Source organism: Xenopus tropicalis, chromosome 1 (genome assembly GCF_000004195.4).
Source record: "Xenopus tropicalis strain Nigerian chromosome 1, UCB_Xtro_10.0, whole genome shotgun sequence".
Classification (NCBI taxonomy): Eukaryota; Metazoa; Chordata; class Amphibia; order Anura; family Pipidae; genus Xenopus; species Xenopus tropicalis.
This window is the reverse complement of record NC_030677.2, coordinates 135,878,951-135,904,292: the sequence shown is the minus strand read 5'-3', so window position 1 is coordinate 135,904,292 and position 25,342 is coordinate 135,878,951. Positions and strand designations below refer to the sequence as shown.

The following is a 25,342-nucleotide window of genomic DNA, read 5'->3' as shown; positions in this document are numbered from 1 at the left end:
ACCATTGATCTTTTTGGAATATACCTCGGTGTTGCTGGTCTTTTTTTTTTATATTTAAATCATTTACCTTGCACCCGAGGTAAGAGCTGAAGCAGAGTGCCACCCTGGGTTCGCTATATATATATTCATCGAACCAAGGGTGGCACACCGCTTCAATCCTTATCCCCGGTGCACGGTAAGAAAGTTTAAATATTGAAAAAAAGACCAGCAACACCAGATCTTGCATGAACAGCCAACGTTACGTTTCGGTCCCCGTCGGGACCTTCCTCAAGGTTGCCTTGAGAAAGGTCCCGACAGGGACCAAAACGTAACGTTGGCTGTTCATGCATTTTTTTATACATAATTAATTTTTTGCAATAGATCTGGTGTTGCTGGTCTTTTTTTCAATATATATATATATATATATATATATATATATATATAGACTTCCAAGTAAATGCCGGCACTCACGTATAGATAAGTTGATAAGTTGCTGTTGCCTGGGTGCAGGTCCAAATAATGTTGAAGGTGCTTGAGAGAGGGTCAGCACTCACAGGACTTATATAAACAAATTATTTTTATTAAAGAGGAGACTAACATTTCGGTTAACACTCTAGCCTTTATCAAGGCTAGAGTGCTAGCCGAAATGTTAGTCTCCTCCTATATATATATATATATATATACACGTACACACTGTTTGGTAATTTTCCTATGGGACCAAACTGTAAATTTGTATCCTTTAATGGTGCTTAGTGATTAGTTATAATCAGACCTTAGTGATGTTATTTCTGTCACATGACTCACTAAAATTGTATATTATAATAAATAATGTATCCCCTCTTCTAAATTATGAGAATATATCTCCTTGGTGTTCCGTGACCTGTATAAAGCACTCTGCCTTCGGCCTTGTGCTTTTACATGGTCATGGAACTCCTCAGTGACTTATAATATCCCTATATTTTACAATAGGTCTTCACTATATAAACAATTAAAGTCAATCAAATTTGCTCTCCTGTACACAGCAAAGGTGTAGGTACTGAACAATGGGTAGACCCTAAAAAATGATCTTGCCTAAAAGACCCTAAAAAGAAAGGGCAATGATGAGTTACTTTGCTCTCCATCGTTTAAAATGCAAATCAATGCTGGGGAAACATACACAGCATGAAGTTGTCCGAAGTTTCCTTTCTTGGCTACTTCAGAAAGTAGCCACGCTGCCTTTGTTTCCCCAGTGGCGATGGAGAGGAAACAAGGGACATTTTGTCACCTGCTGTAGCTGAGATTAATAGTGCGCAACAAAACATCCCATCTGTTATTGCCCTAAAGATTATTCTCTCTGCTTGCCCTATTGTTTTTTTCCTCCTTCTTTCCACTGCTGGACCTGGATAAAACTTCTGATGGAACCTGTAAATTAGACTTGGTTGAAATTGCACTGATATTTAAACTACTAACTTTAAATTTTGTTCTTGCTATCATACGAGTATTCATCACTAATGGTAATTGGAAATGTACATAAGTAATTTGTTGAATGGAAGTTTACCTTCACAATGAGGGCTGCTGGTACTTATTAAGACTACTATTGGATTGTGAATGGATTGCTAGACTGACTGGTGAAAGGCTGTAGCCTATATGGCAAGGAGGAACAAAATGTATTTATTAGCACATTTGCTCTTTATGATTCTACTGCACTGTAAACATGGGCGTCCGCAGAAAATTTTCCAAGGGGAGGCAAGTAAGCTAGCATCATCCTGCAAAAGACAAATATATATATATATATATATTTTTTTTTTTTTTTTTTTTGCAGGATGATATTAGGGGAGGCTAAAGATGGCCCATACACAGACTGACCTACAGCTAATGTGACACTTAGTGGATTCGCTGCTGGCGTAAAAAGTTAACCTCCCAACTACCTCTTGCCGTTCCCACTGACTCCCAGGGATACTGTACAAAAGTGCGGGGGGTGCTTTTTTTTTTACCCTAAAATGTTTAGGATGTAAAAGTATTCATACGCGCACTTCTGTTAGGGGATCTGCAAACATTTGTGTTTGGGATCAGTTAGCTTAAAGGGGTAGTTCGCATTCGCATTCACTTTTATTTTTAATGGTTTTTCAGTTATTTAGCTTTTTGTTCAGCAGCTCTCCATTTGGTATTTCAGCAGCTATCTGGTTGCTAGGGTCTTATTTACCCTAGCAACCAGGTAGTGGTTTAAACAAGAGATGGGAATATGAATAGTTAAGGGGCCTACTTGGAAAAATAAGTAATACAAAATTATAATAATAATAAAATTGTAGCCTCACAGAGCAATATTTCTTGGCCCCCATTTGAAATCTGGAAAGAGGCAGAAGAGAAAGGCAAATTATTCAAAAAAATTAATTAGGAAGACCAATTGCAAAGTTGCTAGGAATAGGCCATTTTTTAACATACTAAAGGTTAACTTAAAAGTGAACCTCCCCTTTAGATGTGTTTATGTTAGTTTTATAGCAAGAAAGGCAGTGGGTACTGACTCCCCATTATATACAGTGAGACGCAGTCCGTATTTACAAAACCAGCACATTATATGCCATGAGGAGCAGTGGGTACAGATGGCAGATATTCAGGCCCTGGCACTATAACACTGGCACTGATACACAACATTGGCCCCACTGTAACTAACTATAAATGAACAAAACAATGACCAAAAAAAAAAAAAATAGTAAGTGCAAAAAACAACAACAAATATACAAACACACAATGAGCTTTTTCAGAGGGAAAGAGTTAACTTACCCTCCATGTGTTAGGGTAGGGGATAGATTATAAATTATTATAGATGTCAGGTCAGGCAAAAAACAATTTAATGTCAGCTAGTGATTCTTTAGAACTGTATAGTGCCTGGGTATAGTGCCTGGGTATAGTGCCTGTGTATAGTGCCTGGGTATAGTGCCTGGGTATAGTGCCTATGTATAGTGCCTGTGTATAGTGCCTGGGTATAGTACCTGGGTATAGTACCTGGGTATAGTACCTGGGTATAGTACCTGTGGGATGAAAACTGCAGCAAAAGTTGAGAGTTGGTTCTTAGGTAAAGTTACAGCTGCAGATTCTTCTTTTCAGTCTTTATTTCTGTTTCCAGTTTGCAAAATCTCCCGATCCCTGTGTGCATCTGTGCTCTGATTGGTCAATTTTACTGTCTGTCAAGGAAGCTGTGCTCTGATTGGAGAATCCACAAGAAGAAAGATCCAATCGGAGCACAGCAAAACGGGCTTGAGGGGACAGAAACGGAGTAAGGTTTTTTTTTTTTTTGCTACTTTTCCAGGGGGGGGCAAGTGCCACCTCTTGCCCCCTTCTGTGGACGCCCATGACTGTAAATAAGTGACTCTATTTTGCAAATAAGTCTACTTTTTTTTTGCAACAGATAAAAAGGTTTTAATGACTCATGGATCAGAATAGCTACCTAGCTAAATATTTATAATAACAAGTAACAAACAACTAATCTTAAGGTTAACAATTTTTGGAAAGTCTTCTATAATTTTCATAGTACCAGAACATATAATTCTAACATATAAAATGTGATATGTCTATGAAGATTTTCATTCATCCAGGTCATGGTATATCTAGTATAAATAAATTTGAAGCAACTGGACTTGTTTAGTAATCAGTGAAACGTCTTCAATGATTACTAAACAAGTCCAGTTGCTTCAAATTTATTTATACTAGATATAAAATGTGATAGTTGTAATGCAATATATGGTATTGTCAAGTAACCTATAGCCACCAATATACAGGTAGCATTTACTGGTCAATTGAAATACCTGATTGGTTGCTATGGGTTACTATATCAAATTTAACACTTTTTATTACATTACCCTGGATGTTTTATTAGTGTTATGCTAATTGTTTTCTGAGTCATTGTGGCACCTTTTCAGCAGGACCACCATTGGCTTCTGAAGACAGGTGTGGGGCTGATGGAGAAAAGTTGACATACAAAAAAGTTGGGGTGTGGTGACAATGAGATGCATCACTATCCCCTGTCTTAGAATTCCTTTTTCTATATATAAGACCTCTAACATTTTGGAGAGATTAGTTGCCCGTGGTAACAGAGATTTAACAAAGGGCAACTAATCTCCCTGTGGGCCATCAGCCTAAGACAACCTTTGAATTAACTTTGAATATAATGTAGACATTGATATTCTGAGACAGTTTGCACTTGGTCTATATTTTTTATTTTTTTATGGTTCTTCAGTTGGCTTTTTGTTCAGCAGCTCTCCATTTTGTATTTTAGCAGCTGGTTGCTAGGGTCTTGTTTACCCTAGCAACCAGGCAGTAGTTTAAACGAGAAATGGGAATATGAATAGGAGAGGGCCTGTATAGAAATATACATAATAAAAAGTAACAATAATAATAAAATTGTAGCCTCACTTAAAGGAGAACCACCCCTTTAAGCAAAGTGAGGTCCAAAACAATATCAATTTCTTAAAAACAGTTAATTTGCCTCTTTCTAAATGAAACTTTTCTAATCTAAGTATTCTATAAATAAGCATGTTTTCCAAGTTAGTCCTGCAGTTTTTTTGATGACCAAGAGTAATATGAGGTCAAGAAAAATGACATTTGTGAACAGAGCTTTGTGCGTTAAATTTTAACATTACACAAAAACCTTTCATTAAAACTCGGCACCATATTTTAATTCCCATTATTTTTTTAATTCACAAGAATAAGAAATATATTTCTTGTAAAATGTTTACTTTGGAAAAAAAATATTACTGTACTTATTTATTTAATGATGTTATTGCCGCCTTTCCCTCCTCATGGAGCAAAACAGCATGACATGATACATGGGTTTTGCCATTATTTTATTTATGTAATCAAAAGTTGATGTATGAGTCATTTTCATTTGGCATGCATCACAGAGACTGTCAGCGCTTACTACAATCGCCTAGTTCATATTTTTGTCGTATGCTCTGCATTAAAAGGACACAAGGCTGTCATTCCCAATAGAAGCCATTAAAGATACATAGAATGAAAAGGAATTTATACATCCAGCTTTGGCACATTTGTTAAGAAAATACTTTATTATTTGAAAAACTATTTCAGCAGGCAATATATAGACAAAATACATGGGCATGTACAATTTTATACTTATTTTAAACAAACTATTTAAATACAAAAGTGTTCTTCCTGCAAAAGTGGAATGTCTGCAGAATCGTTGGTGGTAAATAGACTTTACAGATGTGGGGGTCTGGGGTTTCTTGCAGGGTACTCAGCCACATACCTGGAAAACAGGCTGTGGCATATGAGAACAGGGTCATGGCCTAGCTTTTAGGTGGCGCTATTTCAAAATCTGGTAACTTTATACAGGTATAGGACCCATTATCCAGAATGCTCGGGACCAATGGTATTCCGGATAAGGGGTCTTTCCGTAATTTGGATCTCCATACCTTAAGTCTACTAAAAAATCAGTAAAACATTAATTAAACCCAATAGGATTGTTTTGCATCCAATAAGGATTATTTATATCTTAGTTGGGATCAATTACAAGGTACTGATTTTTTTCTACATAGAAAAAGGAAATCAGTTTTAAAATTCTGAATTATTTGATTAAAATGGAGTCTATGGGAGACGGGCTTTCCGTAATTCGGAGCTTTCTGGATAATGGGTTTCCGGATAAGGGGTCCGATACCTGTAATAACTTACAATCAAGCTAGCCAGATATTAGTACAGTGTATAATGATGTTTTTACTTTGGGTTTCCTGAAGTACCTTCTCTCTGGTTCTTATATGGACTTGAATTTCAAAATACAGGCTTTCAGAATTTGAACTGGGCCACAGGGACACCAGAAGAAAAAAAACAGGTGGGCCCTGGCCCTTGTGGGTCCCACCAGCCCTGGTCTGCTCCCTGTTTGGAACTTGTGCCCTCTACCCAGCCACAAATAAAAGTAACAACACATGGTGTGGCTGAGCAGAGGGGTGTGTGGCCGCAAGTGTAAGGAAGACAACCAGCATGGTGTGTACAGGAAGTATAAGAAACAGGTCGGGGATAGGTCGGCAGTAGGAATTTGTGACTGGGGTGGGAGCCCTTGGGTTGGCAGCCCTGGTGAGCCCTGAACACCACATTTCAACACTGCAGGCATTTTGGTAGATAAATTACATATAAACATAGCTCATAAGCAAAATAACAAATACAGGTCCTTTTCAAAAAATTAGCATATTGTGATAAAGTTCATTATTTTCTGTAATGTACTGATAAACATTAGACTTTCATATATTTTAGATTCATTACACACAACTGAAGTAGTTCAAGCCTTTTCTTGTTTTAATATTGATGATTGTGGCATACAGCTCATGAAAACCCAAAATTCCTATCTCAAAAAATTAGCATATTTCATCCGCCCAATAAAAGAAAAGTGTTTTTAATACAAAAAAAGTCAACCTTCAAATAATTATGTTCAGTTATGCACTCAATACTTGGTCGGGAATCCTTTTGCAGAAATGACTGCTTCAATGCGGCGTGGCATGGAGGCAATCAGCCTGTGGCACTGCTCAGGTGTTATGGAGGCCCAGGATGCTTCAATAGCGGCCTTAAGCTCATCCAGAGTGTTGGGTCTTGTGTCTCTCAACTTTCTCTTCACAATATCCCACAGATTCTCTATGGGGTTCAGGTCAGGAGAGTTGGCAGGCCAATTGAGCACAGTAATACCATGGGCAGTAAACCATTTACCAGTGGTTTTGGCACTGTGAGCAGGTGCCAGGTCATGCTGAAAAATGAAATCTTCATCTCCATAAAGCTTTTCAGCAGATGGAAGCATGAAGTGCTCCAAAATCTCCTGATAGCTAGCTGCATTGACCCTGCCCTTGATAAAACACAGTGGACCAACACCAGCAGCTGACATGGCACCCCAGACCATCACTGACTGTGGGTACTTGACACTGAACTTCAGGCATTTTGGCATTTCCCTCTCCCCAGTCTTCCTCCAGACTCTGGCACCTTGATTTCCGAATGACATACTTTGGACCACTGAGCAACAGTCCAGTGCTGCTTCTCTGTAGCCCAGGTCAGGCGCTTCTGCCGCTGTTTCTGGTTCAAAAGTGGCTTGACCTGGGGAATGCAGCACCTGTAGCCCATTTCCTGCACGCGCCTGTACACGGTGGCTCTGGATGTTTCTACTCCAGACTCAGTCCACTGCTTCCGCAGGTCCCCCAAGGTCAGGAATCGGTCCTTCTCCACAATCTTCCTCAGGGCCCAGTCACCTCTTCTCGTTGTGCAGCGTTTTCTGCCACACTTTTTCCTTCCCACAGACTTCCCACTGAGGTGCCTTGATACAGCACTCTGGGAACAGCCTATTTGTTCAGAAATTTCTTTTTGTGTCTTACCTTCTTGCTTGAGGGTGTCAATGATGGCCTTCTGGACAGCAGTCAGGTCGGCAGTCTTACCCATGATTGCGGTTTTGAGTAATGAACCAGGCTGGGAGTTTTTAAAAGCCTCAGGAATCTTTTGCAGGTTTTTAGAGTTAATTTGTTGATTCAGATGATTAGGTTAATAGCTCGTTTAGAGAACCTTTTCATGATATGCTAATTTTTTGAGATAGGAATTTTGGGTTTTCATGAGCTGTATGCCACAATCATCAATATTAAAACAAGAAAAGGCTTGAACTACTTCAGTTGTGTGTAATGAATCTAAAATATTTGAAAGTCTAATGTTTATCAGTACATTACAGAAAATAATGAACTTTATCACAATATGCTAATTTTTTGAAAAGGACCTGTATAAGTAAAAACATTTTATTATTACCATAATGCATGCAGCATCTTATCTGTTGTATACTATATATCTGTTACACTGTTACTTTCAGCTGGGGACACCCTGGTTTTTTTAATTGCAAACACAAAGGCTGAAGGTGTAGGCAGGGGAAAAGGCTGATGCCAGTGTAGGGGCTGATTATTGGCCTGCATTTATCCATAGGCTGAGAATGAGGGGCTGAGCACCATCAGGCATTTGCCTTAGGAGAGGGAAAAAAGGATAACCTGATTCTCTCTTAAAAAAAAAAACAAAAAACTAAAAGTCCTATAATGGACTAGTACTACTGCAACCTAATCCCTTAAAATACTGCACTAAAGAGGCACTTTTTATCATTCACATCACTGGTTTTAGAAAAATTAAAAAATCCATGGTAAGGCCATCAGGACAGCAGTGGAAAATGGTGAAAAAGTAACATGCGGTAGTCATGTAACAGGTTATATAGTGCTGTTTCGTTCTTCTATATTTTATATAAATATATTTTCATACTTTAGAATTGTAAGCTTGTCATAAATTTGATAAAACCCGATGCCTTACAAGATAAAGTATAACAAGGTATATCAACAAAAAAAAAAATAGTGGTAGAAAAGAAATGGGGAGAGTGAACATTTGAGGTTAGACAGTCCAGGCAAACTTATACACCTCAGTTATTTTATAACAGTAGTTTGATTTCTGTTAGCAAAGTCTATCCAGTGTCTCTATTTTTTATGACTGCAAGTCCTCTTCTCCTAAATGTTTGTTTAAAATTGCAATACCTCTAGATATATAACAAAAGGAAGGAGGGATGATGTTCACCCAAGGTTTATAAAATGTTTGGGTGGTGGTGTTTTTCTGTTGGTAAACTTGTACTGTGTCACAGTAGTCTAATGTATGTAAACTGAATATTAAGAATAACTAATTACCGATGCAAGCTAGTATTCTAAATATACACAACAAAGAAATTAAATGGGATCCTCTGTGACAGTATACAGTATAAACCTCTTACCATGCATTAACGCTTCTAGTTTTGGACATCAAATCATCAAGGGGGTTAGCAATGTAGCAAATAATAATAGTCAGTTATACTAACAGGATCCAAGAATCATAGGTAAGAACGGATGGATTCAGGAGGCCAAGTGTGTTTTATGTTGAATTATGTGTTGAAGCATCTACCACACAAAAGAGGAAGATCTTTATCCAAAGAATGATTGACTTCTTATCATACCAACCCCTTCACCTTAGTGGCTCCTGAGGCTCTTCTCCCACACACAGTAGTACCATAAATCATTACAGGAAAATTATGTTCCAGCAGGTTTTTTTTTTTAATTTTCAGGCATTTAACCAATTTCCCAATGCTCCGCTGCCAGAGAACAGTAATGAATTGAAGTAAGATAATAAAGCACGACTGGCATTTCCTCCAAAGCACTAAGTAAACAATTCATTCACAAGGGGTCTTAGTGCAATATTTTCATTCTCTCCTTACTCATTAATCTGCTTTATAGACCTACTGCCTCCCATTAACAGATATTTGTGCTCTCTAAATAACAATGCATTTTATTAATCACTGACATACTAGCCACCTGTCTTTCCTCAATTTGGGACTATAATATAAATATGCAGATATTATATATAAATGTTAAAGGGATTTTATATACATATATCTTGTTTCTGTTGCCAGGGAGATATATTTGATGGAACTCTCAAATATATATATAAAATTTTAAATTTTTAAATTTTTCTCAATTTTTATCACCAAAGTTCTTGGAATGTTTCCCAATTTCTTTCATTCTTTAATATTTACCCTTTGATACTAGAATTTTCTTAAGCTTGAAAACACCGGAGATTTTTTTTGCCAAACAAGGCTCCCATATAGTTTAATAGTAAAGCAACTCAAGAATTCTTGACTACTCCGAGTAGAGTGACAGAAAATTTAAATTTAAACAAACACCCTTTGGTTTAAATGGATCTTGGCAGCTCTAGCATTCCAGATTTTTTCATTGAAAAGAAAATGCCTAGAACGCACAAGAAAAACTGCTAAATAGCAAAAAATTTCAAAACTGCTGGAGAAAAGCTGTTTGTTTAGTCAAGATCAAAATATATTTTCATCTTGACATTTGATAAACTGACCCTTAATAATACCATCAGCAGGATAAACATTGCAATAAATTAAAAATATACACAATGATAAAGATTATTGCCACATGAGCTTCCAATTTAATGAATAAACCATTTAACCTCAGGGTTGTTCTTAAATAAATCAATGGATTCATAATTATATATATATATATATATATATATATATATATATATATATATATACATATATATACATACATACATATATACATACACACACACATAGATAGATAGATAGATAATCAGTGTGACATATTTGTATTGCCTACTTTATGAATTGTACTCTTAGAGGGCCATTTACATTTTCATTTCAGATTTTTAGCCTTTTTGATGCATAGTAAATCTCTGAAAAGTTGCAATTTTTTTAAGCATTCAATAAACCAAACAGAATTGTTTTGCCTCCAATAAGGATTAATTATATCATAGCTAGGAACAAGTACAAAATACTGTTTTATTACAGAGAAAAAGGAAATATGTTTTAAAAAAATTTAATTATTAGATTAAAATGGTGTCTATGGGAGATGGCCGTAAATCTGAACTTTCTGGGTACCAGGTTTCCAGATAACGGATCCCATACCTCGTTTTAGTGAATCTGTCCCTTAGAATTGTCTTTAAATACTTTAGATTTTGAAATAAAAAATTAGGTGGGGGCTTGTTGAACATCAGAGGCTACAAACTGCTAATCTGCTAATGTTTACCCTACAAGGCTGGACTAGTGCACATAACATGTTAGAGGAGTTTACTTTGCTTCTCTTGTGGAGTTTATTGTATATGTAAAAAATGTGCTTTTTTAGGGAGAATCACGTGATCCTGACAGGTCCTGCCTATTGAGAGCCAGACCACCCACATGGAAGACGATGGAACTGCTTAATAGAAACAGTCATGTAATTGTGAGACCTTCCAGCACTCTGCAGAATGCCTCTAACCAGAAGGATTATTACACTCTCAGTTCCTGATGGCAAGAAACTGATGTGATTTCAAAGGGCGGCATAGCACCAGGTCGCCCTTCACCCCCCTAAAAGGGAACTGGGAAAAATAATATCTCCCTGCAAAAATCATAGGGGTTTGGCAGATTCAAGAGAGGGGCCCGATGGTAAGTAATTTAATGCTGCAGCACGGAGATATGAGAGAGTGATGACTGGGATAATGGAATAATTCTCTGGAGTGAGGACTTGGCAAATGGCAGCGGCTGTGTTTTGATCCTGCTACTGCTGCTGGACTTAGATCTGGGAGCAGAGGGAGGGCAGGGAATGGTTGGCAGGAAAGTTATGTGATGTGAGTTTGTTATGTGTATGGATACTGACTGTGTCACACAGGATCTAGGTTTGAGGAATAAACTGTGCTACAGAGGGCACAGTAAAAACGTAACTTCTCCATGATAAGCAGGGAGATAGAAACATCTTCCCTTTGGGTAACAATAAATCCTTGTATTTAAAACTTGGAACATTTAAAAAGGGTGGGGGTGTCTGTACAGAAAAATATTAACATTACTATTTTATATTTGTGATCATATAAAGTAATTTTTAATATCTATGTGCCACAAACAGGGATATATATGTATCTTGTATATGTTTTGTCTTTTAGCATTGAAAACTGTAAGCAACTGTATGTGATGTTGGTATTTATGGAAAAGATTTAAAAGTAATTACAGTGATATCCTACATTGCAAGGTCCATTGTGTATTGGCATATATTTAGAATATTTTTAAGGCAAAGTCAAGAAGGGCATGTCTTGCATTTGGACAAGAACAGAGCAGATCTGTAAAATGTAATGTAAGTAACCAGCATTGTATGCTACAGGAACTGCAAATCAAATGAGCTTTAAAGTCCCTGTGTGATTTGAAAGAAGCTTCTAGGAATCGGTTATGTGCTATATCTTTATTGCACATTATCCCCTCTGAACGCACACTACCTTTTATAATCTCATTCCTATGCCACAGTGCAGAAAGTCCTATTGAACCATGTAGGCGTGATGTGTAAACCGGATTAGTAGAGTAAAAGAAAGACTCACAGTGAGGCAGAATTGTTTTACTTCCTTTTCACTTCCCATGCTCCTATCTCTAATAAATGTGTTAGTCCAGCAGTGGGTCAAAGGAATCGTGTGGCTCACATTTCCCTAATCAAGAAAAAAGACCAAGTAAACTGAATGGCCTTCTTCTGTTGCAGCCCATCATCTCCCCTGTATGATCAGAACTTACAGATCTTCTCTAGATTAATCAACATGTGATTAATGCAAGTTCTAAATAAGATTTTGGTATTTCAACAGCAAGTGAGTGATGTGCCATCGGCATCTGCCAAAGTGTGAGGGTTCCGGTAAACTGCTCGTTAGGTATTGCTAGCATGCCAGTGTAGCTCTAATTTAATTATGATGTTGATGTTTTGCTTAAACTTTGGATATTTAGCTTTGGTTCACATGAATGACTTGCTGGCGAAATTGAAAGGATTCAGTTCATTTTGAAGGTTTGCCACAACTTTAGTTCCAGATTAGCAAACTCTAATGAGCTGTAGTCATTTCAAATGGACCTGTAAATGGAGCTTTTATGTTCATTTTTTCAGAATTTAACAAACGCCTTTTAAAAAGGCAAAAACAAAACAAGGAATGGACTAATCACTTAAAATGCCCTAGTAAAGATAACTCTATTCTGCTTTCCATTTAATAAACTGAACTTAGAGTATGTATCGGAGTACATGATTTAATTTTTAAATGGACTGAAATTAGCAGCACAGATGCTTCTGCTATAATAATGTAGGTAAGATGTTCATGGTGTGCCATGCTCATAAAATTAATGGTCTATGTGACTAGCTGGGAAAGAAGAGAGTTGTACAGTTGCTGACAGAGATGAGCCAAACAATATGTCATCTCTCGAAGTGGCAATTTGCAGACTGCCCCAGGACATGGTATTTTAGTGCAGACAGACAATTATACCTGTAATCATTGTCATTGCTTACTTATATAGTGCCAGCAAGTTATGCAGTGCTTTACATTTATTTATAACAAATGGGATTTACAATAATTCAACAAACAAGCGTTACAGAATACAAATTTAATCAAAGGGCTTTATTGGACAGTCAGTAATAACTGGCCAAGAAACTGCTCCCATTAACATATATATATATATATACACATATACATATACACACACATAAATATGGGACCTCTTATCCAGAATGCTCAGTACCTGAGGTTTTCTGGATAATTGGTCTTTCTGAAATTTGGATCTTTATACCTTAAGTCTACTAAAAAAATTTAAACAGTAATTAAACCCAATAGGATTGTATTGGCTACAATAAGGATAAACGATATCTTAAAACAGTACCTTGTACTTGATTCTATTATTACAGAAAAAAAGGAAATCATTTTTAAACATGTGAATTTGATCAAAATGAAGACTATGGGAGATGAACTTTGTGTAATTCAGAACTTTCTGGATAATGGGTTTACAGATAACAGGTCCCATACCTGTATATGTTTCATAGCCTGTAAGTATTAAACTCAGATGCCATCGTTTACTTTTGCATAGCTTTTCATTCTTTAATATAGTCTATTATAAGACGCGTGAAAAAAAAAAGACTTTAAGTCCCAGGTTACAGCTAATTGTCATGCATGCCATTCACAATTTGTGATGTGCCCCATAATCTCAATTAGGCCAGCACCACCAAAATTCATGTAGGGATAATGTATTTTTAGTGTGCATACATTTACATTTGCTTTATAGAGCTTTCAGGCTCAAGTCATCAATATATACTGTATTTTCTATAGTTCTGTTGAAACCAGTGGATCTGAGATTGAATTCATGGGTTTATGTCTACCATAAAATAATGGTCTGCAATAAGAGAGAAGATAAGCAAGCACAATGCCATAAATACAATAATGTTTCACCTTACACAAGCAGAAAACATTTTTACAAGTATTAGAAAAACTAGCACCTCAACTGAAATTTATTTTTATTTTGAGTATATTACTAATCATTTAACTGCTTGTCTACTGCAGATTGTAATGTGTACAGCATTGGCTGTAAGGCACCTGAATGCCAATGCCATACATGCTACTTATCTGGGTTCCAGCTGATTTAAAAACTAAGCAAATATTCAAAGGTTTAAAGAAGTCTTTTTTTTAAAAACTACAGGGCCCATCCACTTAGGAATACCCAGAACAGTGGTCAGTGGGATTTTTCTGAAGGCCTGTTTGGTAGAGATGGTGGCGGGAATGCTTGTTTGCTCATTTAGATACTCCTGGAAGCTGAGTGTGAAGGTCAGTTAGCTTGCGGTTTGAGATGATCACTTATATATGCTGTCCAAGATAGTCTTAGGACTACAAGTTAATAGTTTATACAGCACTGTTTTATATATGTGTAAACTTGTTACAAGTTTATGAGTGACTAAATACTGGACTTGAGCTGGTAAAAATTCCCAAAGTCACTGCTATAAATGAGCTTACACAAGAAGTTACACATTTTTCTGTGGTAAACTCTAATCTTACATTTTGATAAACCTGCCCCTAAGCATCCCTTTAAAACACAAGTTATACCTTAAACATTTATAGTCATTTGGCAAGAATTTGCCAATGTGTAGAGTCTTGATGCATGTATAGAGCATGCCTATTAGCAAACAATATTTGCAGATGTAAACAGAAGCAGATTGATTAGGAAGAACATTATTGCTGTGAATGCAGCACTCAAATGAATCACCAATGAGGCAAACTGAGGGCATGCATGACTCTGACCACCCACGATGTGCCAGACTTACATGACACCTCTTCCTTTCTTAACATTATAGAAACAAAGCCAAATAGACCCCAGTGGTAATTTGTCTCTTGTGTATGGAAAAAGGCAGACCACAGGAAAAGAAAAGATAGTGGTTGTTTAGCTTGTGCCAGATTCTGGAAGGAACATAAGGAATGTGCTGGCATCACAAGTGTTTCCCTTGTTTGCAAGACACCAACTTGATTGCCAGTTGGATTTCTTGCAGATCCTCACCAAGTTAGGTAGGGATTTTAGTGCAGCACCTTAAATATATGTTCACTTGGAGCCATACACATGAAAAACAAGAATATGAGATATAAGAATATATGCAAACTAACTTTGCAAGCTTTTGGAAGTAAACCATAAGCTGGGCATTCTTTTGATACAGTGCTCCTTTCTGGTGCAGCACACACAGGCTTATTCTAGGTGAACACAGAGGTGGTTGTGTTTTCAGTCTCATTCATATCTTGTAAGTTTGCTTCTAAATTTAATGGCACTGGCCTTTGAATAATGTTTGGAATTTTTCAACAAAATAAATTAACCTACAGATTCAGTTTTTCTGTATTTGTTCATATATTTTATACAGGAACAATCTGTTATTCAGTTATCTATCACTGTAAAATAAGAGATCTTGGTCTTAGAATGGGTCTGTTGGTTGCCAGCACATGCATGACATTCTGCAGCCCTTTATATGCCATGATACTGTCAGATATTTTAGTCAGAGTGTACTAAACGGACAGCATTGGGTGAAAGCATGAGAACAATTCAACATGTTGGAAATTTTGTTCAGATTCTGAAAGGCCAGAGTATATGGTCACAAGTCAAATAGTATGCCAGAGCCCCAACAAGGATCCAGCTATTTATCTAATTGCCAAAAGACTTGATTAGTGACCTCTACTATCCGCCAGGGCAATGATCTCTTACCAGCAGCTTATGAGCTACAAGCTCCCAGACAGCAGATGATCACTCCTTAAAGGACAAGGAAAGTCAAAATCTATTAAGCACACTATTAAATAGTTATACTGTTGCTATTTAAAAACACTATATTTCTGGCTTGCCTAATGAAAGATTTACAGAGATACACATACTACATACTACCTACTAGTTTCAGTGAATGGTGCCGCCATCTTTAATAGGGATGCCCACTTCCTTTCCCTCACTACTCTCTACTGCACATGCTCCAACACCCCCCCACCCCCCTTCGGACAGAGAGCTTCTAAGAGTTCCCAGCAGCAGCTAACTAACTCGAGGCCGCACTTGATCGCATCCAACCCCCCCGCTCGGCTCCCCCAGCTGCTTGGAGTGTCCTGTGCTGGCTAAGGGAGACAAGGTGGTGCACTCGATCACACCCCCCCATCCGCTGCTTTAAGTGTCCTGTGCTAGCTAAGGGAGACAAGGTGCTGCACTCGATCGCACCGCCCCCCCCACCTGCTCCGTCCCCCCCCCCAGCAGCTTGGAGTATGCTGTGCTGGCAAGATGAGGAGACAAAGTGCTGCACCCACTCGCCACCCCCTCACCCGCTCCTCTCCCCCAGCTTCTTGAAGTGTGCTGGCTAAGGGAGACAAGGTGCTGCCAGCCACGGCTTTGTTCCCCCCCAGCACCTGCAGGTGTCCTCTTCTTATGGCCACAGCTCGCCTGCATCCACTTCTTATGAAGGCGTCACCATGGCAACCGAATGCTATGAGGAGCGCTCCTGCTACTGCGCATGTGCTTGCTAACGAACTGGTCATAGGGTCTGTGCAGGAGTGAAGCATTATGGGAATCTACCCAGCTCAGCGTTTTTTCTTCCTGTTTGGCTTCTGATCATCTGAACAATTGAAATATAGGGAGACTTAAGGGCACTATTGAGACAACTGAAGGTATGCCTGCATTTTGAGATTAACTCTTTACTAGCCTTTCCTTCTCCTTTAAAGGAGAACAAAAGGTGAAATCATTGGGGGGTGCCAAATCCTAGGCATCTCCAGTGATTATAATCACTTACCTGATAGCCTGGGCCAGTGCTCCTGTTAGCAGAAAACTGCACCAGCCTGGAGAACTAGCAAACACCACAGAGTGATCTTCTTTGATTTTATTTGTGCATGCGCAATGGAGTAAAAAGCTGAACTTTGAGCAAAAGACTTTTTTTCATTCTACTGCACATGTGCAGGCCTAGGGCAGAAACGAAAGAAGACAATCACTCCGTTCTGCTCACTCATAAGTATCCTGTGCCTGGACCTTCTCTTCTCCTTTGGCTGTTGAAGTGGCCATGCACTCTCAAGTAGTCTTCAGTATTCAACCACTTGGCCCAAAGCTGAAGATGGTTACAAGGTGCTAAAAGACCAGAAAAGAAGGAAGTGAAAAGAAGCTACTGTGGCTCAACCTACCTTCAACAACTGCCGATGCACCATAGATTGCAGTCTGAGTACCTGTAACTTTTTGACTGGATAACATGGAGCGTTCATACCACACACACCTCTCTCTTAGGTGTTCCCTGTTACTTCCCTTGCCACACAACAAAAGTAGTTAAAGAACCAGCTGTTAGTCAGTATCAAGCCTTTCGCTTCTATTGGTCTGCAATGCATCATACTCAATTTCCCTAATAAAGAAAAAGTTGGAAGAGGGACAGAAGTCATAGAATGCATACTCAGTGTTTGTACATCAATTTCATATTTTAGTACCAGTGCTATTATGTAGGGTGTGAAGGAACACACTATATTACCATATGGTGAATGTTGCCCCCTTCCTTTAACATTACAGGGGAAAACAGAACCTGTTGCATTTTGGTTTTGTACAAATACAGTGTGTCCAGTTCCCCCAGTATAATTTAAGTGTAGGGTTCCCCAAAATTTGGGTCCCCTAGGATGGTTGCCCCAGGATAGACCCCAAGGGAGGGTAACACTTAGTAGTGGGACACCTTGGGTGGTTTGGCACTATAAGGGTTAACTGGGATTTAGCTTCCCTGCAGTTCAATAGTTAGGCCACAGGGTGCACACAGTATATAAGGCTGTGCAGCCATGTGCCTGCAGGTCTTTCAGCCTGGGACCCCTCTTGGATAAGAGGTATACCACAGGTTAGTATTAGATAGTTAGAGAGTTGTTATAGACCACTCTAGGAGTGGGAGACAGGTTATCTAGTTGGGCAGCGTGGCCCCGACAGGAGGTTTAATGGATTAAGATCCACCAGCACTCATAGCTGGAGTCAGGGTATAAAGTGCTAAGTATAGGAGATTTGCCTAATCCAGGGGTATCTAAGTGGAAGTACCGGGGTGAGGTCTGCTGAGGGGGTGTCCGCTTGGCGTGTAGTACCGGGAAGTGCCCTAGAGAGGGGCTTCTGGCGAGAAGTACCGGAGGGAACCCCTAAAGGGAATCATCTGGCGTGTAGTACTGCTAATATCCCGTGGAGAGAGGGTCTCTTAAGGAAGAGGGAGTATACCCTGACTGCCTCATTGCTCCTGTGTGTAACCTGCCTGTCTGATACATCTGTGACAATAAATAAGTTCCACTGGTTAAACATCAGTCCAGTGTCCTGTCTCTGCATATCTGGAGGATCCACCTGCCTGGTAAGCAACTACCCCAGGGAGGGGGCAAGGTACCAGGAGTGCTGGGAGTCCCCACACTGCAGTACAGTATCAAGGTCCCAGGAGGGGAGTTATAGTTCATTCTATCCCTATCCTGGGTGGAGGCACGCCAAAGTATAAAGGAATAGCTGTTCCCCTAAGTAAGCGGGGCTCAGGACTTCTGAAAGCGCCAAGTACAGTGATATATCAGCAGGTAGTGCCACAAGTAAAGATAAAGTGGGCTACATTAGGAATGTGGAACGTTTCCATGAATGCAACTTTAGGGCACTAAACGCAGTTCTGCTTCTGTCCTTACTCATAACCAATCTTGATTTATGCAGACTGCTCCCCTGTTGTAGCGGGAGGCTGCAGCACGTACTTTAGTAAAGCTTCTGGAGACAGATTTCAGCTCACAATAAGCTTCTCTTCTCGCCGGTAGCCAGGGAGGAACCTGCTAGCTAGATGATGTGTAACATAAGAGCCTCGCAAGCTGCAGCTCCTTTCATCTCGCTATTGGCCGCTCGCTGTCAGCCCGTCACAGTATAATGTAACGTAAAGGGGGACGGAGAAGAGACCTTGCTGAGGAATGTACTACGGCTTGCATGGTATTTCTTTACGCAGTAGCCCAAGCATGTGAGTGAGCATTATGTGCCGACACATCATATAGTTTTGAGCAGGACTCTATTAAAGTAAAGTTTAACAGTTTTGAGGTGGAGTCTATTACAAAACCAAAGTTTAACTTGATGTCCTCCAGGTGTTTTTAAACTACAACTCCCACAATCCCTTTGGAGTTATCTCCAGTTTCGGGACTAAAAAAAAAAAGATTTAGTCCAATGATATTTCTAAAGTGTTGTTGAACGCATACATCATAAGTTTTGTCAAGTAAAACCCACTCTGAATCCTCAGGTAATGAAGAGCTACATTTGCTTTCACCCCCGTCGACCCTAGGTAGGTACATTCCATTATCCAAGTACAAGTTTACTCCGCTGGGGACATAAGGGGCTGGTTTGTTGGGGGGCGGGGACAAATTCTTCCCGAGCGCGCCATCTTCAGAGGCCCGTCCGTCACGTGACTTAGGCGGAATCCCATCCCTCGGCTGCGGTTTGTTTTTGTTACTCCGCCTCCTCCTCCCATCAATCCCCGCCCCATCCCCTGTCTGCGGCGTATTTTTTCTAAATGGACACACACAGAGTCAGCCTTAACTCTTTCAGTGCTGGAATGTAGCGCAAAAGCTCCAAGTTGAAGTAGTGATGCCAGACCGTTTAAAGTAGTAGATACATTTATGAAGGCATGATTTTTTATATTTAGGGCTTAAGTAAACATGTCACATGAAAATAAATTGGCGATGCTGGTAGTAAATATGATGCACAGGTAATATGTACTATTGCTACTAGTGCTAAGGACGTTATTTGGTAACCATACATGAGCCATGAGAAAATATAGTTTTTCCTGTTCCTCAGCATACCTAAAAATAGTGTGTTTGGGCCTCAGTAGTTACCTGATCATCCTTATCATTGGAAAGTGCAGTCACCAATAGTTACCAGGGTCCATTGTGACTAAAGATTGGTTCCAGTTGTTGTGTACCCAAAACATTGTTCTCAATTGGTGTGTACAGTAAAGGCCCCCATACATGGGCCGATAGAAGCTGCCGATATCGGTCCCTTGGACCGACTCGGCAGTTTATCTGCCCGTGTAGGGGCAGAAACGAGCGGGCTGGCCGACCGATATCTGGCCTGAAATTGGCCAGCGATCGGTCAGCCAGGTTAAGCTGGCCATACACGTGGCGATCTGACGATGTTTCAAACATCGTCAGATCCGCCACACACCATTCAGGGCTGAATCGGCAGGTAAGGAGGTAGAAACAATAGGATTTCTACCTCCTTCTGCCGATTCAGCGCTGAAGGGAGATTTTGGTCAGGTGCCTTCTATTTTCAAACTGGTCCGATCGGCGAGTCGGCCGATATCAGCAGCTTCCTGCGATATCGGTCGACTCGCCGACATACCATACACGCACCGAATATCGTACGAAACGAGGTTTCGTACGATATTATTGGTGCATGTATGGCCACCTTTAGAAAATTCAGTCGAACCGACTGCCCCATTGCCGCCTACATAATCCCCAGGGCCAAACGATCGGATTATTTTTTTCAAGCTCCCCGATATCGCCCACCCGTAGGTGGGGATATCGGGGGAAGATCCGATCGCCAAGCGAGCGGATCTTACCGTGTATGGGGACCTTAAGTACTAACAATACAAGTACAGGACAGTACAATAAAACTAACTAACAGTGAGTGCTGGGCCCCTGTTACCACATGAACTATACTGATTGACGTGGCAATATGTCAGGGAGTCACACCACCAGAAGGAAAAGCTACCATGCATACATCTGGTGTGCCCGCAATTCCAAAATTGTGTTACATTTCTATCCCTTACATTCAGTAGAAGAATTTGCAGCAGGCAAAGCTAGATGTGAGGGCTCACGGGGGAACCGAGAACTCATTTTCGGTTCAGAGAACTCATGCATATTCTGTGTGATTGGGCAACATGGGAAGACAGTAATAGAATAGGTCATTGCCCCTAAATGCTTCCACTCTATTTTCCCTAGGTACTTAATCCAAATTTAGTGTCTTTATATATGGTAATACTCATATAATTCTTATTTATCTTGCAGCATTATGCAGAAGGTCAGTTATGTACTTATAGCACTACTTGCTAATCGTCTGGCTTCTGACCTCTGAACTTCTAGTACAACTATCATGTCATATTGCCAGGTCTGGGTCTAACCTTTAGTCCCGAAGAAACTTTAGTAACTGGAAAGGCACAGTGATAATGATTTGGGGTTATGTATCCAACTGATGCCATGCAGCAATCTTCTTTGGCACTAACCACTTTTGCACCTGTTGGATAGAATAGGGCCACATTATTATTTGCTTTGAGGTAGTCTGTGTGATATCCTAATATGCTTATGGATTTTCAGCTACTTTATACGTTTTTTTATGCATACTACCTACTAATAAGAAAAACAACCTCTGTAAGGGCTTGTACACACAGCATTTTCCCTTGCATTCCCCTGTGGTGGAGTTCCATGGTGGGTATGAGCCCTAATAACAGCTACACTTCATGTAGGGGCAACTTCAATAAGATGTTTTTCTTGTTCTAATTCCATGCTGAGTCTTTGTGCATGCACAGGATTGTTTTCATTTTGGCAGGGTCTAGGGTAAAACAGACTTTTTGAAGCCTATGTTTATAAACTAGGCCCTTACCAGCAAAGGCCCTCTGATTAAAGTACAGGAGGGTGCTGGGAATTTTTCAACAGAAGTAAAAGGGCCACACGTAGTGAAAAAAGATACAGAAGTGGTAGTGCAAAAAACTGCCTAAGTTTGCTACTTGTCTAGTAACCCATAGCAACCATTCAGCAGGCAACATGTACTGGTCAGTTTCTTTAAAATACACATATGATTGGTTACAATAGGTCACAACATGCAGGAAACAATAAAATTATTGTATTAACCTAGGTTTACCAGATCACTTAAAATATCAGGGACATGTCTATTAAATGTATGTTACAAGTCTGTACGTAAGGCTTTTAAGTTAAATTGCAATCAGCGCTGCCCTTTTAGGTGGATTTTCTAGACATGTCCCTGAATGATCAAGTGTTCCAGTAACCCTACATTAGCCTCAAGGAAATCTGTTAATTAAAGTCTGTTGCAATCATGCATTTTATTTACTACCATTCTCTGCTATGTCTGCTTGTCTCTGCACTTTCTGCCTACACATGGGTAGCCCCTAAGCAGGCCTGAATGTTTGGATTCTGGCAAATGCCAAAGGGGCTGCTATAAGATGCCATAGACAGTCACTAAATATTGGGCCTGTAGAGGGCTGGTTGGGTCTCTCTGTACTGAAAATGCCAGGACCGATTCTGAATTCCAATCTGGACCTGCTCCAGTTTCTTCTGGATTGATTTAAATTATACTAAAGTGGATCTAAGAGGGTTGATAAATTACCCTTTACAAATATTGAAGTTGAATATGAGTCCTAAATATGCCATGTATGTATGATCTGATTTCTCTGTAGGTGCAACGTGCTGGCTAGTTGTGTCAGACCTTACATTCATATCTTATATGACAATTCTTTTTTATTAATCCACGCACTGGGCATCTAGGATGGAAATTGTGCACTGTTATCAAGTGTGCCAAGTTTCGTGCCTACAGATCTCCAGCTGTCATCAAGCTACTCTTTATCTCTCAACACTGCAGTGTGAGCCTGCTTGGAGATGTAGTGTGCAGCACCAAGAGGGATGCTTGTTGGACTTTCTTATCTATGCTACAAATCTTCACCTGTTATTGTAGAATCTTGTTAACCCATACCATGCTGTGATGCCAGAAGCAAAGCAGCAATATATATTAAACGCCATTAATAGTTTACATTTCCTACATACTTTTAGGGTGTTTCCTCAGAGGACTGTTGGGTGGAAAAAACACCACATCAGATAAATGGACTTGATTGAATCTGACATTGAGAAAAGAAAAAAAAAAACGTTACCAGAAGCATTTTCACTCTTTACAAGAGGAATGTCAGAAAAAAAGCCAAATCTGGCACTATTCCGTACTTCTTCCAGCATTCTGACAAGGCTTGTGTGCGAGTTTGGGAATTCAAATTGGACCTCCCACCATTTGTTTCAGCTTGGGGCCAAGGTGCCTCTGTAAAGGATCTGTTTTATTTTAATAGAACTTTTTCTTCTCTTGGAATTTTCTGAAGCTCTGCTCAACAGGACAAAACCTTATACAGCAGCTTCTTGATGGAAGCAAAGAATAAATAAAAAGGGTTTAACAATAAAGAAAGCCAAGCATATAACTGTTCGGGTGTAGAAGATATAGGGGCCCCAGAGGACCCTGAATAATATGTAATTTCAACATATGGTGATGAAAAATATATTATTCCCAAAGTTTAGCAGGGTCCAGTAACTTCTAGTTATGCTACTGAGCAGGAGGGTCAAAGCTGCAGTCCTCCAGCTGTTGCGCTACACTTTTTAGTAACCTTGAAAGTCACCCACCAAGAACACTGGGAGCTGTGACCAAGAACTGCTGGAAGGTCGCAGGCTTGGAATCCGTAGAATATGATCTTTAGTGTGAGCAGAAGGAAAGCAGAGAAGGGGCAGAAACAGGGGAAGAAATGAGAAGAAGGGGTTGCTAATGGCTGGATTGCATGCGAGAGAAGAGGGCTGGATCACTTTAAGGCTCCCCCTGAAGCAGGGAGATGCACACACAAGGCTTTGCCTGCCTGGGTGGTCTCTCTACTTTGGTGAGCTGTTGCTAAGCAGCTAATAATAGTCATGTTTGTTGAGTAATTTCTGCCCTTCTCTAGCCAATAAGAAAGCAGGAATCCAAGCCATCTGACAGCCCCCGGGGGTGGGTCTCTTTGGATTCTCTCCTCCTTTCCTCTTTCTCCAAATGGAGAGAGCCAGTTTTTTCCTCCCCCTTCCTCCTAAATCTCATCTATTGAAGCAAGGAAAGAGCGAGGGAGAGAGAGAGCGAACACAGGCAGCCGAGCGAGTCTTCCAGGGCCCCCGCACTCATTGCTGTTTGGATAAGCCATGATCCACAGAGCCAGGCGCACTGTTTGCTCCCGGGAAAGGACACCCAGTTAGTGAGAGGAGAAGCGGCAAGTTTGGCTCCTTCCCCAGCTTAGCCTTCTGCGCTGTGTCCCTCACACGGAGGGCTGCACGCACTGGGGGACACGCACTGAGGGACACGCACTGGGGGACACGCACTGAGGGACAAGCTCGGCTCTGCAGGCGGAGGGTGCATGCTCTGTGGGAACCCGTCCCGCTCTCTTTCCACTTGGTCCTGCACTTTGCATGCGATTGTGAAGCGCCCCATGGTGTGACCCGCGACCGAGCTCACACGCTCTCGTCTGCACACACACACTTCGGGACCCCTTTCTGAATGCGGGAAGCTGCGGAGACCCCCGGATCGCGAAATGTGGGGATGGAAGGCGCAAAGTTTCACTCGCCGCCCTCCTCCTCCTCGCCTGCAGCAGCATGAAGCAGAGCCCGCTGAGGATTGTGCCAGCCAAGGAAGAACAAGAAGCTGCCAGTGCCTGTCCTATTTGGACCAGCTAAACCTCGGGGGGATCGCGGAGTGCCAACCCCTGGGGGACACAACATGGCCTCGGCTGCCTATGCCGCGGAATTGGGTGGCAGTGGGGAGCCAGCTGCCCAGCCGAGGGTAGTCAGGAGGAGAGGAAGGAGCAGGGGGGAGCGCAGAATAGTAGCGCCGCCTGACCAGGACTATCTGCAGCGGCCGAGCTACTGCGATGCGAATTTCGCCCTTCAGCAGATATCAGAGGTGATTGGTTTATGTTTGGCTGATGCCCACAGGGGCCCCTACACCAGCGTCACTTTGGCTGGGTAGAGACCTACGTCCTGTGGGATCTCTGACAGCCAGGGATGCTGGAACTTGTAGTTTAGCAAAAGCTGGAAAACTACTGCTTAAGTGGGTGTCTTGTTTCTGCTACAGCTATTCACAATGGGTTAATGTGTGTCTTTTGTGCATACTGTATCATTCATTCACTTATTTAATCTTTGTTTTCCTGGAGTGTGTCTAGGGGCATGACCCTGGTTACACTCAGTGATGTAGAAAGACTGTGCTCTCATACTGCCCCAATACCTTTACTTTCCATCAGCAAAGGATACAATGTAGCTCCCTTGTCCTCCAATAGGCTGTCAGAAGTATGTGTTTTTATGCTAACTACAAGATAAAATGGTATTCAAACATGGACTCCCTAGGTGTCATTCACACCCTAACCAAAACTGCTGTGTTGTCCATCTGTTTTGTATTTACCTATTGGGGGTCCTGTTGTGTATTTCCCACCCCCCCTTATTGGTGTGAGCTGTAGATTTACCCCCTTGACAGAAAGAAAAAAAAAGATAAAACACATGGGGGGGGGGGGGGGGGCTGGTTTGGAAACATAAACACAAAACTGTACTAATGTGGTATTCCATAGTTACAGTTCAGGCATGAATTGTCATTGCAGGAGACTAGTTAAAGGCTGTTGGGTTATTGCCCTTTTGCACCTATGTTTGGTAATAAACGCCATTGTTGCCTTAGGTCCTTGTTTAGATGTACAGCTGGAATACATAGCCTCTTGTCTACCAACAGTTATTAAGCAACAACTCTCAGCATCACCCAGCAACTGATGGTTGTTGGGAA

The 25,342-nt window shown here is 40.6% G+C and overlaps 1 protein-coding gene across 3 annotated transcripts in view; it reads left to right on the top strand.

Moving 5' to 3' along the window:
• Positions 1–10,769: 10,769 nt before the first annotated feature.
• ptch1 (patched 1) overlaps positions 10,770–25,342 on the top strand; it is an 80,238-nt gene continuing 65,665 nt past the window's right edge. For 2 of the 3 annotated variants that reach the window (XR_004219665.1, XM_031890957.1), the window contains exon 1: positions 23,097–24,478. Coding sequence is in view for 2 of the 3 variants with exons in the window: in XM_031890957.1 (XP_031746817.1) it covers positions 24,296–24,478 (183 nt within the window). In the remaining variant the exon portion in view is untranslated. Of the gene's footprint in view, positions 10,949–23,096; positions 24,479–25,342 lie in introns of those variants that run through there. The other variant, XM_031890958.1, reaches the window with a different exon arrangement.